Source organism: Antedon bifida, chromosome 4, assembly GCF_963402885.1.
Source record: "Antedon bifida chromosome 4, ecAntBifi1.1, whole genome shotgun sequence".
Taxonomy (NCBI): domain Eukaryota; kingdom Metazoa; phylum Echinodermata; class Crinoidea; order Comatulida; family Antedonidae; genus Antedon; species Antedon bifida.
In genome coordinates, this window is record NC_136229.1 from 30257217 (window position 1) to 30272082 (window position 14866).

Sequence of the window (14866 nt, forward strand, 5' to 3'; positions counted from 1 at the left end):
TTTCATATACATAGGTAAATGCAAAAGCCCCGAAACCGAGGGAGTGTTCTGGATGGGGTGATCCTCATTACACAACGTTTGATGGATGGTAGGTTGTTATGGTACATTTATCACATTACGCACCGTATTTATTATTCATCGCCGTCGTTCATTATCATAATCAGGTTTAATACTTCAACAAAATAAAGATTCAAACTCAAACGAAATCAGACATAAGTCGCATAGCTAGTTTTGTATAGACAGTCAAAAAAATCAATTTTTTTTTAATTTACGGAAAATGAAAGTTGAAACAGTATTTAATTATATTACCTTGGTGTTTTTCTATTTTTAGGCAAAAAATGCAGGAATTTTAACATTTTGTGTCGTCTGTTGGTTAAAAATGGTGTAAATTGTGATAAAACCTTTCTTTTAAAACTATGTTTTATGCTTAAATTGAAAATGTTCTCATGGGTTGTTTTATTTAAAATTTTTTGTTTGTATTTGTCATTTCCTGTTAGTTAACTTTAAAAGCACTTTTCTCAAAACTAATTGTAACAACCAACACTTTAGACTGTGATTATCTCTGGAAGTAAATATGGTATGAAGATATTTTTTCAGTATTTAAAATCTTGGATTATGTAGTTTCAGTATTTGTGAAAATCTCAACTTATGTCTGATTTCGCTTGAGTATGCCACATATTTTGTTTTGATTTTTATTTTAATATATGTCTTTAATTTTTCATTGATGTTTTCTATTTTTCTTTTTTTGTTATAATGTAAAAATTGATTCCCAAATGACAGTTACGATAGGTAAAACCAATAATAATACATAATAATAAAACAATTTATAATTTATTTTAAAATTTTATTTTATTGTCTTACAGGAGTTATGACATGTACGCAGTCGGTTCCTTTTTATTATACAAGCATAATACTTTGCCCATTAAGGTAAATATTCCACATAATACTACCATACGTCAATTTCAATTTTTTCTCCGAAAGATGCCTAAATCTTAAAGTTAACAATTATAATACAATATCAATACAACTTATAGATTTATAGTACAAAAAAATTACCAAAGAAGCGAATTGATTGTTCTTCATAACATAGAGGAATATTTTCTATAATATTTTGGGGCATTTGCGACAATGTTAAATATTTCCCAGGATTGTTCTAGCCTATTTAAAATTAAAGCTTTTTTTGAATTTCTGTTTGTCTGCACAATAAATGAAGTGCATATTACTCCATGATATTATCTTCAATGACAGTAAGTGACAGGGGCGGATCCAGCATGTTGCAGACCAGACAACAAGTACATCCACCATGGGGTCCTATGGCGAAGCGAATTTTGGTAAATGACACCCCTAGATGGTCGAAAAATGGTACTCTCGCACATGAATTTCACGATAAATGGCGCCTCTAATTAGCCGGAAATGACACTCTCTATTGCGCAACAATCAGCAAATCAGCGATCGTAATATTCCGGCTGTAAAACACAAGTAACATAACATGTGTTGAGTGTTCTGTGGGAACCGCCGATTGTTTGATTGTTTTTAACAGAGTCAAAGTTTTGCGTTCAATGCATACCGTATAGCAAAGACGAAATCAACCATTTTGTAATTTAAAACATTTAGTACAATTAAATGCAATAATGCTGTAGCCTACGCGGTTAAGTCGATAGTTATATGAAAGCTGTGGGGCTACGACAATCTCCATCCTACCCACCCTTTGAATCCGCCCCGTGATCAGTGAGACCAGTTGAGAGAAAAAACGTTCCGCTGTGGGTATTTGCGTCCAGCAATAACAAAACCAGAATTGAGCCACTTGTCAACAATCAATTTTTAATAAATATATTTGAAAACCATAGCATCGAGTGATCTTTGTATTCGCTTAATTTCAACAATTATAATTAGCTATAATAATATTATTAGCTTTGTCCAAATTTCTGCTCCAACACTGATTACTGTGACCGGGATCACATTATAAGCAACGCAAGTCTCCACCTTATACTGTATACATTATCTACAAACAACTAATAAACCAAAATCAAGAATGAATGCATAATACTAGGAAAACAAAAAATGAGACTGAGAAATCCGGGAAGAAAGCTCTTAACGTAAGAACACTGACTGAATCTCCCACCGCCACATCATCAACCTCTGAAATTAAAGCCCTACGAAACGAACTTAAAAATATGATGGCGCAAATTAATACCAAGATTGATACGGGAATATCTACTATTCAAACAAATCAAGAGCTATTATTGAGTAGGATGTCTAAAATGGAGGAGAAACAAATAGAGTTATATAGATCGCTTGAATATTACACTACGACAATAAATGAAAAGTAGGTGATCTTGCTACACAAATGGTAAATTTACAGACTGAACTAAATGTTAAACAGAAAACAATAAGTAATTTGGAGGCTGACGTATTAAGGATGGAGAGGCACTCGAGAAGTTATAACTTACGATTAAGTGGTATAAAGGAAGACGAAAATGAAAATACGCCAAACAAACTACAAGATATGTTACGTAAACATTTAAAAGAGCCATATATACATGGATGCAGTCGCGTGCGCAAATTTGAGTTAGTGTTTACCGAGCGTCCAAAAATTGACGACGTACAAATTGAAAATGCGCATAGGACCGGTAAACATACGGACAATGCTGAAAGCCCAGGCACATAATAGTTAAATTTATTTACATGCCACAGCGATATGCCGTTCTAAAGAAGACAAAGGCACTAAAGAATACGGCATTCTACGCACTAGAAGACTTGCCACCAGCTGACGCCAGAGAGAAACGAAAATAGCAGACGTGATGGCAAATGCTTTCATGTCCGGTAAACACCCAGTTTTTCGTAACGGTGCTTTATACATAGATGGAATATCGTACCGTGGTCATCTTACCTGAATCAGTACTCAACGCATGTCTATGCAGCTACAGGAGCAGAATATAAACTGATATGCATGATAGTTTCAAGCACTCGATCATTGTAGTGTAATCTTTAACACCACGCTTTTAAAGTTCTTTACCACTTGAGTTGCAGTGGTTAGCGCCAACGTCTAAAATGATATTGTTGAACTGTTGTATTTCATTGACTTCGGCTTCTATATATAAATTTACGTAAGGGCAAAATTCGGTAAATCGCACGTTATTTCTAGAATGTTTACTCGATGGTATATAAAGTTGGTTAGAATCTCGGTACTGATTTAAGTAAATTGAGTTAGATAATTAGTTATTGACAATTAAAGCGAATTTAGGTTGAACGATTTGCCCCAAATAGGGGTGTTTTCCGACCGTAGTATACACTGTCTAATGGATGTCCTCTTAAAAAATACCTGCACACAATAATACGAGGATGCTTCGCATTTTCCTATCTCCTCCTACGATAATTGCTTTTAATAGCTGAAAACCGATGGAACAGCTCGAGTACAGTATCATAATGTTGAAGACAGGCCGATTTTCTTAAAAAAATACTATTTTGATTTAATATACGTTTATACAAATGTATTGATTGGCGATGAATGGAACATTCCAATCTCTCAGACTCCCAGTTTGTAGGTAAATTTATGAGCCCTCCATGGTTTAACATGTAGGTAAATTTATGGGCCCTTTGAGATTAAACTTAAAAGAGATATAGCATTGCAATACTTTGACAATATTGTAAATACTGTACGTAATAACCATTTTTGGTCGCCATTTGAATCGAAATTTTCTTACTGTGAATTTGGTTACTGTTTATTGTATTAATTAGTAATTATAAAAAATATAAACGTCGTAGTGGTGTATCGTTACATGTACTTTACTATTTCAATCGACTATAACAGGGACAGTTTTAGTTTTTTTTTGACTCATTTTAAGACAAGTTTCTCCTTCGGAAGTAGGCCTAATTCCCAGTGTGCTAATTTTAGTTGACTACATTAATCATCGTGTCTATTTATTCGTTTCTGAAAACGACAATGTATTTATAGTCCGTGGTACGTACATTTTGAAATCGCCAGTTTTTTTACGCTGAAATTACTGTGTATTCGAGAACCATCTGTGGACACGACCATCTACTTTTTTACAATATCTTTTACAATGTCTTTTCCCTTAGCACCCCGTAGGCAGGTGACTGTTGTATTACCCTAGTCCTATTGGATTTATATCTCTAACAGACAGTCCATTTACTGACGTGTTAGGAGTTGGTGTGTCACGTGTAGTATAATGTTGCTTGTTAACATCACTGTATGTTATGTTCGCATGGTTGTTTAGCAACTGTTGAAAGCATTCAATTATATATTTTTAAAAAATATTTTTTTCAATTTTTGGAAATTTCCATTCATCAATTACTCACACATAGGCCTACTAATTTCCACTAGTTCCAACGACTACTCGATTAAATAAAGATTACTGTTATTATAATATAAACATGCATAATAAATTGAAAGCAATGTAGCTACTTCCTTAGGTTCAAACTCGTTTGGTCAAGTGTGGTACCGTATCGTGTGCATGTGGAGTTGCCGTTCAAGTTGGCCACACTCATTTGATTGTTGATCGATGTAATAAAGCAGGTAACACATACACAATATTTAAAGCTACACACGACGGAGTGGTGAAAGAGGTGCGGACTCCTCCTAATACGAGAGTGACAACAGCTGAAATATTAAAATACGGTGAAAGAACTCCGGGCACAGAGCTCAGATATAGTAATAAAAAATTCAAAGTAAGTGGAAAACACTGTAGTGTTTATTTAATCGTATTTTTTTGACACTGAAACGCAGAAGAAAACATTAATTTTATTATCTCTTATATGTAATCGTGATTTGTATCAGTATTGCTGATTTCTGACAAAATAGTATATAATTTATAACATAGATTTTCCTTCCAACGGGATCCGTCATAAAGATTACTATCTTTGGAAGCCATTATATAGACATATTTCTAACCGGATCGTGGGATGATTTTGAGAATGTCAAAGGTTTGTGTGGTAACTTTGATAACGACAAAACAAACGATGGTCACTACGGTCCTAATCCTGATTATGAATGTGGAAACACAGAATGCAAACAGACTACTAAAAGTAGAAAGGTTTCAATGGAATTCTATGATAGTTGGAAGTAAGTTCTTTCTTTTCTTTTCTTAAAACATATTTAGGGAGGATAACATAATTCATAAAAGAAAAGATCACAACATTTCTGTTTTTCAATATGATCCTGCAATGAAACAACAATAAAATACAAAAAATATAACAATCAGTAAATATAGAACGTTAATATTAATACGTGGGAAATATAACTAATAAGCAATTTGGCATAGGTGGTAACGTTACCTCATAAATGCAGTTAAGTCCTATTGCTTAAAGAATGACACGATGAAAAATACAATCTTAGTGAAGTTTATAATAAGATTAATCATTATTGCAATTTGTTTTATATCAATCAGAGTTAATAACAGTGAAAATATATTTATGGGGAAGCTATACGATGGTGATACGTATCCAATTGAAAGTTACTGTACATGTGGAGCTAATGGTTTTGAATGTGGTTACTGTAATGGACTGAATGCTGAAAACAATAATCTAGGCTGTGGTGGTAACAATGATAGCGAGACCAACGGTGTAGGAAGAAGAAAGAGAGAAGTAGAGGAGATAGATCCTGATGACCTGGCCGGAAATTATGAATTTAGTGAATTCAACGAGGATCCTGATTTTGTGCCACAAGTATTAACACAAGCATTTGTTATATTCATAATGTCATTATTTTATTTAAATATAGACATGATCATATTATGCTTCGATTTAAAAACAAAGCTTAAATCATAGGCCTACAGTATATGTATTTGAGTATATTTTCTTCTTTTTTCTTTGTTTCTTAATTTACCAAATCAAAATACACTAATAATGTACTAACCATGTTTTAGGTTCCAGAATTCCCAACTCCAAATGGATTGACTGAAGCTTATACAAGGACACTTTGTACAGAAACTTTGACGAACTCGATTACTTATGAAGTTTGTTTGAATGCAATCAATAATGGATCGATCACTATTGATGACATCATTGATGGATGCATTATTGACATTTTGGTGATGTTTTTTTATTCTATTTATTACAGTTTGGTTTTGGATAATTTATAAAAAATTAAAACATAAATAATTTAAAAAAACAAGGGAAATGCAGGAGAATGTTGAATTCCCAGAAGTTGCTAACACTTTACGTAGATGTTTTTCTCTCGTTCACACAAGGGATTTATTTTTGACGGTATACAGTTTTGCATTAATTTTAGGTTGCAGATGATGAGAATATTGCTAAACAAACAGTAACAGAACTACAACATAGATGCGAATTAGAACTAACAACAAATCCACAATACTGGGAAGTGTCTGAAAATGGAAGTATTGCGCTACCAATAGAAATGTTAGGAAAACTCTGTGTGAACGAATGTAACAAAAATGGAGAATGTATAAATGGATCGTGTGAATGCATCGAAGGCTTTGGCGGGAGTGATTGCTCTCTCTCACTCGCTGAACCACCTTTAGTATTTGCTGTTCTTGGTGATGGTCTCTGTGATGTCCGTAGAAGACCTTGTAGATCGGCTAAAGTGTATGGAGAAAATTTTGATGAAAGAGGAAATATTACCTGTCACATCCAAAACATTAATGTAAGTATTATTATTGTTTAGTTATAAAGTAAGGAATACGCATTGGCCGTTTTTATTCGTATTAGTGAATTAGGCCAAATACAGTACAAATTATGTATTCTATTATTGTAAGTTTATAACGTAAATATAATTTCAACAATTTAGGTGAGTGACATTGGCGTAACGTTGCTTCAAGAAACTTCCATAGTATCAGGAATCTTCAAAACTGATCAAGAAGTAAAATGTCCCTTACCGGAACCTGCAGTTCAACCAGGTTCACCAGGAGAAGGTGTTGTAGCGAGTGGTTATCTGATATCAATTAGTAACGATGGTGAATTGAAAAGTGAAGAAATGGCAATACTGATTGTATACGATTCTGTCTGTCAAGTATGCAATGCATCAGAAGGAGAATGTCACTTAAAGGTTTACTGGTTTTTATATTTTAGAAAAGCTATGTATTAATCTAAGAATAGAAACAAAAAAGATATCAGATGTCTTTCTGAAAGGATTGTTTTGTAATGATGTAATCCAAAAGTAAGATATTTTAGAAAATAAAACTTTACACCAACGTTGCTTTCAAAATACGTTTGATTGAAATACGATAAAAACCAATGTTTCAATATTTATTAAAAATAGGCCTAAATCAGATTTAATTTTCTCAAAAACCTAATTATCATCTTTCAGAATAACTCATGCATTATCAATGGTCATTGTTACTCTGCACTTGACGTTAACATTGATAATTGTTGTGAACAATGTTCACCAGACGAATCTGTGGAAAATTGGTCAACTCGCAAAGGTTTGTGAAAATCAATTTTACATTTCCTTAATATCTTACTTTTACTTTTCCGTATGTTGCATTATCATACTACTGATATACTTACATCTTTTAAACATATCGTAGATGATGCTGCGCCGATAATTTACACGTCTAACCCATACCCAGCAATCCACCAAGAACCAATCCGATTTACATTTGATATATGGGATCCAGAAGGTTGTACAGTAGCATTTAACACCATGTCTGGAGCAGAGAATGCAACCCTCTCTGAAGCTGGGGATTTCAATTGGATACCTATAGCTTCAACGCCGAATCATCAATCGGTGTTTAATATAAGTATGCAAGACAACTGCGGATTTTCTTCGACGGTAAAGTTTGTCATTATTGTTTGTAAATGCAAAAATGGCGAAGTTTGTGCTTTTGTAAATGGATCAGATGTATATGAATGTGCTATTCCAGAACATTTGGTTGGTAAGTAATCAGCCTACATAATAGTTTGTTAACGGCACATTTTAGTTACTATATATTTTTATTAACATTTAACATATTTATAAATACAGGAAAGTTATCAAGCACATAATGCAAAGGTATTTTTTAAAGATGTATTCTCACATGAAAAATGCAGATTAATTAAATCAGATTTTGAATAGGCTATTTTGTAGTTTTAATAAAGTTTTCACTTTTAAAATGACAAAATAAATGGTTAAATCCAACTATTTACTATTTTTTTTGCTTAAAATTTTTTTTTTCAGTTAAATACATTTTTTAGTCAGATTTTTGTTCAAAGTGGATAACTATTATATGACATTAAAATGCTATATTGAACAAAAATTCTTTTAAGAATTACTTTTTCAAAGGGACAATACATCTGTACCAATAACTACATTTGATATTATGACACTTTTTCATTTACTTGCTTCTTCGAAATTCTCTTACATTTACCGTCAAATTAAGATAAAATACGTACTTTATTGTACGTATTATTTTACTTTCTATTATCAATACCACACTGCGCTAAACTAAATGAATTACTACTTGCAGCAGTTTCTTTATACATGTTTAGTTAGCTAACGTACTTTATTTTATAGTAACAACGGCCGAAGAAGTGACACATTCGACATCTACTGCCAGAATTACAGACGTGCTTGCAACTGATACCGAACATCCAGCCAATGCTGGTAGCACTTCATTTACATCAGGTTCAACAGATAAATATAGTGAATCATCATTACCAAAATCAAATACCCCTGACAGTACACCAACCGTAGATCAATCACATTTTACAGTTAAGACCACATTGTTTGAGATTGATTCACATATGTCTGTGTCTGAGAAAGTGAACGTCCACACTACACATAAAAGCACGCACCGAAAGACTAGTGTACCCAGTAACTTGCAAACATCTACAGACTATCAGAAAGTTATAACTGAACATGCGTCATCGAATAGTGACATTGAACTTGGAGTAACAAGTCATACTACAGTTCCAAAGGAAATAAGCACACATACTACAGTGCTACAGGAAGACATTAATTCCAAATACCAAGATACAGATAAGCCTAGAGAAGTTACAGACTCAGTGACTGAATTAGAAGCTAAAACAACGACTGTTTCTAGTAAGTATAACTTTACAAGTGAGACAGTGCCTTCAGAGAACTAGTGACTAAAACATATAGAGATGAGTTGCATTTAGCGATTTACCTCATCTACATAATATTATAATATATGATAATATTCATCTTAATTGAAATTAAAGAGAAAGAAAGATTAAAGTAAGCCTAACATCACATAAAAGCAAAAACCTGTTCATTCCTTGTCTTACAGTCGATAGCTATGAAGACGCCGTTTCCTTGGTACTAAAAGGTCAACGAAAAAAGGTAAACAACGCGATTATGATCATGATTAATATAAAGTAATACAACAGGTAGTCTATATTATAGGATAATAACGAACACATTATTAGTAATTGATATATATGTTTATATATAAATAATGCAGGTGTTACCAAACTATTATTGAGTATTCTAATAATCTTACAATCTTTATAGTGGATTGGTGCAAAAGAAATATTTCGATCAAGCGTTTCAAAGGCTGTTAACGCATACTGTTTTTTAAATGCCGCTCTTTGCTGTGTATGGACAGAGGTCAACGAGTGAGTTACATACATATTATAATTACATACATTAAGTATATTGGTTGGCCTAAACATTGTTATACTTTCTCTTTAACACCAATTCCTCACCATAAAATAACTTTCAAAATGTTGGCCTAATGCTTAATGTTTTAGCTAAATTCTATGACTTTAAAAAGTGAGTAGAAGTACTACTGCTACTATATAAAGTCTGCCTTGTGTTATTAACAATCCTTTAAATCTGTTAATTTAAATGTAGGCCTATATAGTACATGGACAATCATAAAATATGTTTTCAAGATCACGAACAAGACACTGTTTATTTGTGAATTGAAATATTGAATTTAGCTGTAAAATACGATAACAGATAATAAGGAACATCTTATATCATAAAACAAATAATATTCATATTACTTTACTAGAAACGATGCGCTGAATGGAAATATTACAACATCAAATAACGTAAGGCTGATCGAAGACACCGGCGATAACCCGATTAACATTGTTCTATCAGTTCAATACAAAGACTATTTTGAAACTTGTTCTCAGAGCAATATTGATAGACGTAAGAGGGATACTAATCAACAAAAACTGGTCACACATTTTGCCAGCAACAATGTCGATTTCAATGGTAAGCTAAGAATTATGTGATTGCAAACCTCTAAAATGGATGCAGGGTTTTAGGAACGGATTGTGGGACTGGAACTCTGGATACAGGACGTATTTTGGTTTTCTTCTTTTTCTTTTTAGAAACCTGCACACATTTCTTTCAATAAATATTTTCAGATCAGCAGAATGTACTCAGATTCCATCCCATAAGCTTTTCAAATGTCGCTCTTTGGTTATTGTTTTGCTTATATCTATTTTTTATTTGTTTTTTACAACTTTTATTTTATTATTGTAGACTACATTCCGTCTGAAGTTGTGAAATCATCGATTAAACAAGAAAAAGGGAGTATTGAAACTGCCATTGAGATGGAAATCACAGATGTTTATCTTTATCCTAAGAAGGAAGAAGACAGCACTCCGGATGATGACAAACACTCCTACACTGTATTCATAGTTATTGGAGTTTGCTCTTTCGCAGTTATCTTTATTTTCGTTGTTTTAGGAGTATATAAATGGTATGTACTATTTATAAGCGATCTAACTTGCATAGATTATTATCTTAAATAAAAGACGTTCATTGTAGGTTGATTAAAACTGTACTAAAACATTGACAAGACTTTTTTTTAAACTGTTTACTTTTGCTCATTCATAAGGCACCATCGATCAGACCAATTCCAAAATACGAAAAATACTGTTTCCATTGCGTCATCTCCTTCTCCTACCAATGTATCCTCTGATGATGATGAATCAAAAGCGCTTTCAACAGGTAATATATCTAGATATTTTGAATCCCTATAGACATCAAAATATTGTCTGTGCTCGTTTTAATAATAAAAACAAAAACATATTATATCCTCCATGATCATATTTATAGATCAGAAAAAAAGATTCGGCCAACTGTACTGTACGAAAATAAGAGTAGGCCTACCTTCACAAAAACAAACGTACCTAGTCTAGAAGAAGGAATACACAAAATAACGTACATTTTAACAGGATTTTGTGTTAACTATAATTGTCCAAGGCCTTATAATTAAATGTGTTGTGCTATCCAGAAAAATGTTTATTTAAAGAAAACGTACATTTAGTAGTATTTTAAAAAATGAATATAAGTAAATCATCGAATATAGGCCTATACTACATTCTAATATACTAGTCCTACTAACATTCTACCTGTTCACAGTTGTACATAAGTGATACATTGTTGATATTTTTTAGGGTCCTTTGGAGATTTGTTCATTGCTTCAAGCTTGGCAGGAAGCCGAACTGGAACACCGATTTCAACTAATGAAGTAGTCCCGTAATTTGTGAACGCGCTTCTTCAATTGTAAAACACAATTTATATTATTACTGTATATCAGTAAATCTGATTATAATCACATTATTAAATGTTTATTGAACATTTATGTTATTTTCCTGTTATATCAAATAGCATATTATTTACTTAGAATTGTAATATTGAGCCCTTAGCGTTTTCATAATTATAAGTATTAATCAAAGCATGGCGTGACAATTTAGTTTCTCATTTTAATGTTTTTTAGTGTTGTTTTGCGTTTGTAGGCCTATATTATAATCAAGTCGTAATTACTATAATTGCCTTGATATGAATATGTCATGGATCAAACATCAAACACGTCTACTTATTGTTCTAAAGAAAACATTCTATATTCAATGTATCTGTAGCTCCCATCTGCCAATGTCGACCTGACGCCGATAGAGTTGGAGTTTATTTGTGTTGGGTACAGGAGTCATAGGTGGCGCACTCGAAGTTTATCGGCAAATAGTAAATATCACAACACAACTACGTGTATTCTTTTATTTGATTGGTTAATTACGCATCATCGTTCATGATTTTGCAATAATGAACCTATTAGCTTTTTGTATAAATGTTGATTAACGCGTCCGAAGTTAGAGAGTCAGATTGTTGAATGGCATCTTGTATTGGAACAAAATAATTTAATTAAAAATGATTTCATGAGGTGAAAGATAAAAATATAACCTTTCATCTTTCACCTCATAAAATCATTTGTACCATTTTGAAAAAAAAAGACAAACTTATTCGAATACTTCTATTCTAGTCTGAATTCACTATTTTGTCCAACGCGCTCTACGCTCGAAGATAGTAGATCTACACTTGATCTACGATGCAATTTCATCCAATCACTAGGAGGTAAATGTTTGAGCTATAATAATATAATATTGTTATACATTACATGTTTTAGAAATTCCTGTCCTACGCCATAACACAATAATTAGAAGAAAAAAAAAACAATATACAAACTAACTTATGCAGTACAATAGTTTTAACAATTGCTATTTAACTAAATTATTATTATTCATTATTATTAAAATAATTTACACTCGTGTATGTTTCTACAACATGGAATAGGCCTATCAAAAGTTGTTTTATATACTAAGTTGATCCAATACACAGAACCTTAGCGTTGTATTTGTTTTTGATATAATTATTCGCCTAAACGAGGGCGGACATTTTCAGCATAACTTTCTCATTTAAGTTTTATTTTCAAATTTGCAAATTATGATTATTATCAATAAAGTTTGTTATTAATTAATAAATATTATAACGTGTTTTGAAATTGAAATAACATTTTCATTAAGGTAAGAACTAAATGAATTCCTAATGATTTTCTACTTTACAGATACTTATTATTAAAATAGTACACTCGTACATTATTAAAATGCCTATCAAAAGTTGTAAAATGTTATTATGTTTCTTTATATTATACATAGAATATTAAAGTTGATTCAATATAATACACAGAACCTTTGTTATAGTTATTCGCCTAAATGAGGGCGGAAATTGTTATCAAAACACAGCACATCTTTCTCATTTAAGTTTGTTTTTCTATTTTGCAAATTATAATCGTGATCAAAAAAGGAAATAAAATAATTTGAATGGCACAAGTCATATTTTTGAAGATAAAACAATTATTTGTTTTTTAAGTTAAATTACAGAAACAACGTTATATTAATTGTGATTGAGCATTGGAGTTAATTTTACCTTCTATGCAATTAGACATACTGTGTTGACATTACTATTATGAACGTTGATGAATTTAAGTAATTCTGATAATAATTTGCCCTAACGAAGGGACGGAAATAATTTAAAAGCATAACTTTATTAAAAATTGTTTTCTTGGAGTAACACTCCTACATGCCAATGGTGTATTACGCAGATTTACAACAATAAATATTTAAAGTTATAACAGATAGATTGCGTAGCATTTTGTATTAACTTTCTATGGAGATGTAAGTGGCGAATGAATCATATTATTACAAGATGCACTTCTGAAATGTTTGAAGATTTGTAATGGTTTCATCACAGGAGTAGAGTGGATGATTGTTAAAATGATATTACGATTCACTGTTTGCGACAATAACAGTGTAGAATCCAGTCTTTTATATAGGGGCCCAGGCCTAAAATGGCAGAAATAAGTGGTGAACTTAAACGCTGGCTACTGAGAACACTATCATTCCTAATCCTATGATACTTTTACTGTTACTTTTTCTTTTTATATTTTTTATCTTGTCGACAAGTGCAATAGACTGCTTGGGTTAACTGTAAACACTTTGACATGCAAACCAAAATCCATTTTTATTTTTTTCTATTATCCACCCCATTCTTAAACTGATTTTATTAATACAATACATTGACATTCATTAATTGCATTCGAGTTAACAACATAACAAAACACTGTCGTTCCAACACCTCGCGGTAGGAGATAACTAACAAACCACTACCGTTTAAAATGGCGAAATAAATGAAGGAATAATATAGGTCGCCCTCTATAAATGTAATAATTTTTTTTTTTTATAGCTTAAGCGTCGTTTCGATTGCTTGCTTTATTGTAGTAAAAGTTGAATTCTAGACAATTAAAACAATAATAAACTAATACACAATGTGACTCTGTAAAAGCATAGAGATATCAATATCTTATATGGTAAAATCTAGGATTTTTCTTTATAATAGTATGTGATATGGCGAGTCAAATGGCCGAGCGATTAAGGCAGGGGTGCCGTTTACCGTATCCCAAGAGCCAACAATATCGATTCGCTCCTACATCTGGTGGTTGAAAAGTCTTCTCGTATAAGGACTATAAACCATAGGTCCAGTGTACAAAATAACCCGTGTGCACTTTAAAGAACCCAGTTTATTATTCGAGACGAGTAGGGGGTTACCCCGTTGAATTGATTCACAAAATAGTCCCGGTATCAGGGGGATTATAACCTATCTGATCTGATAGGACAGCGATTAATTTACAATTGGTAATTCATTTAATTATTTATTCGGTCTATTTTCAGTATATATACGTAAAAATATGAAATAAGGGAATATCGATGTTTCGGAACAAAATATTATTATTTTTTTAAAAAGAGCAAATTATGTGACAAGGAAAATAATGCCCAGAAAACAATTTGAACACTATTTTGCTTTGATTGAGTCATTTTGTATTTGTAAGTTCAATTTGAATTATTCTACCATTTAAAGACCAACAAAACAACTGAACAGCGTTGTTGCAAGTTAATGAAATAATGCTTGTTTTCGTTAGTAGAAAGATAAAATCAAAACAAAAAGAAAACCCGTTAATAAGAAGGCCATATACATGGCTGCAGTCGCGTGCTCAAGTTAGTGTTTACCGACCGACCAACCGACCAACATAGTGAGCTGTAGAGACTGAAAATGCGTGACGCAAGCTATGTCGGCTTTATCAATGAGCACATA

The 14866-nt window shown here is 32.2% G+C and overlaps 1 protein-coding gene across 1 annotated transcript; it reads left to right on the forward strand.

Moving 5' to 3' along the window:
- The first annotated feature begins 4064 nt into the window (after positions 1–4064).
- On the forward strand, positions 4065–11581 carry LOC144839330 (uncharacterized). Its single transcript, XM_078694645.1, has 16 exons — positions 4065–4094; positions 4435–4689; positions 4842–5083; positions 5409–5685; positions 5886–6050; positions 6251–6625; positions 6770–7027; positions 7289–7403; positions 7509–7856; positions 8474–9001; positions 9210–9262; positions 9434–9537; positions 9939–10147; positions 10421–10640; positions 10779–10891; positions 11341–11581. The coding sequence occupies exons 1-16, from the start codon at positions 4065–4067 to the stop codon at positions 11424–11426; spliced, it is 3378 nt and encodes a 1125-aa protein (XP_078550771.1). The 3' UTR covers positions 11427–11581.
- The last annotated feature ends 3285 nt before the right edge of the window (positions 11582–14866 follow it).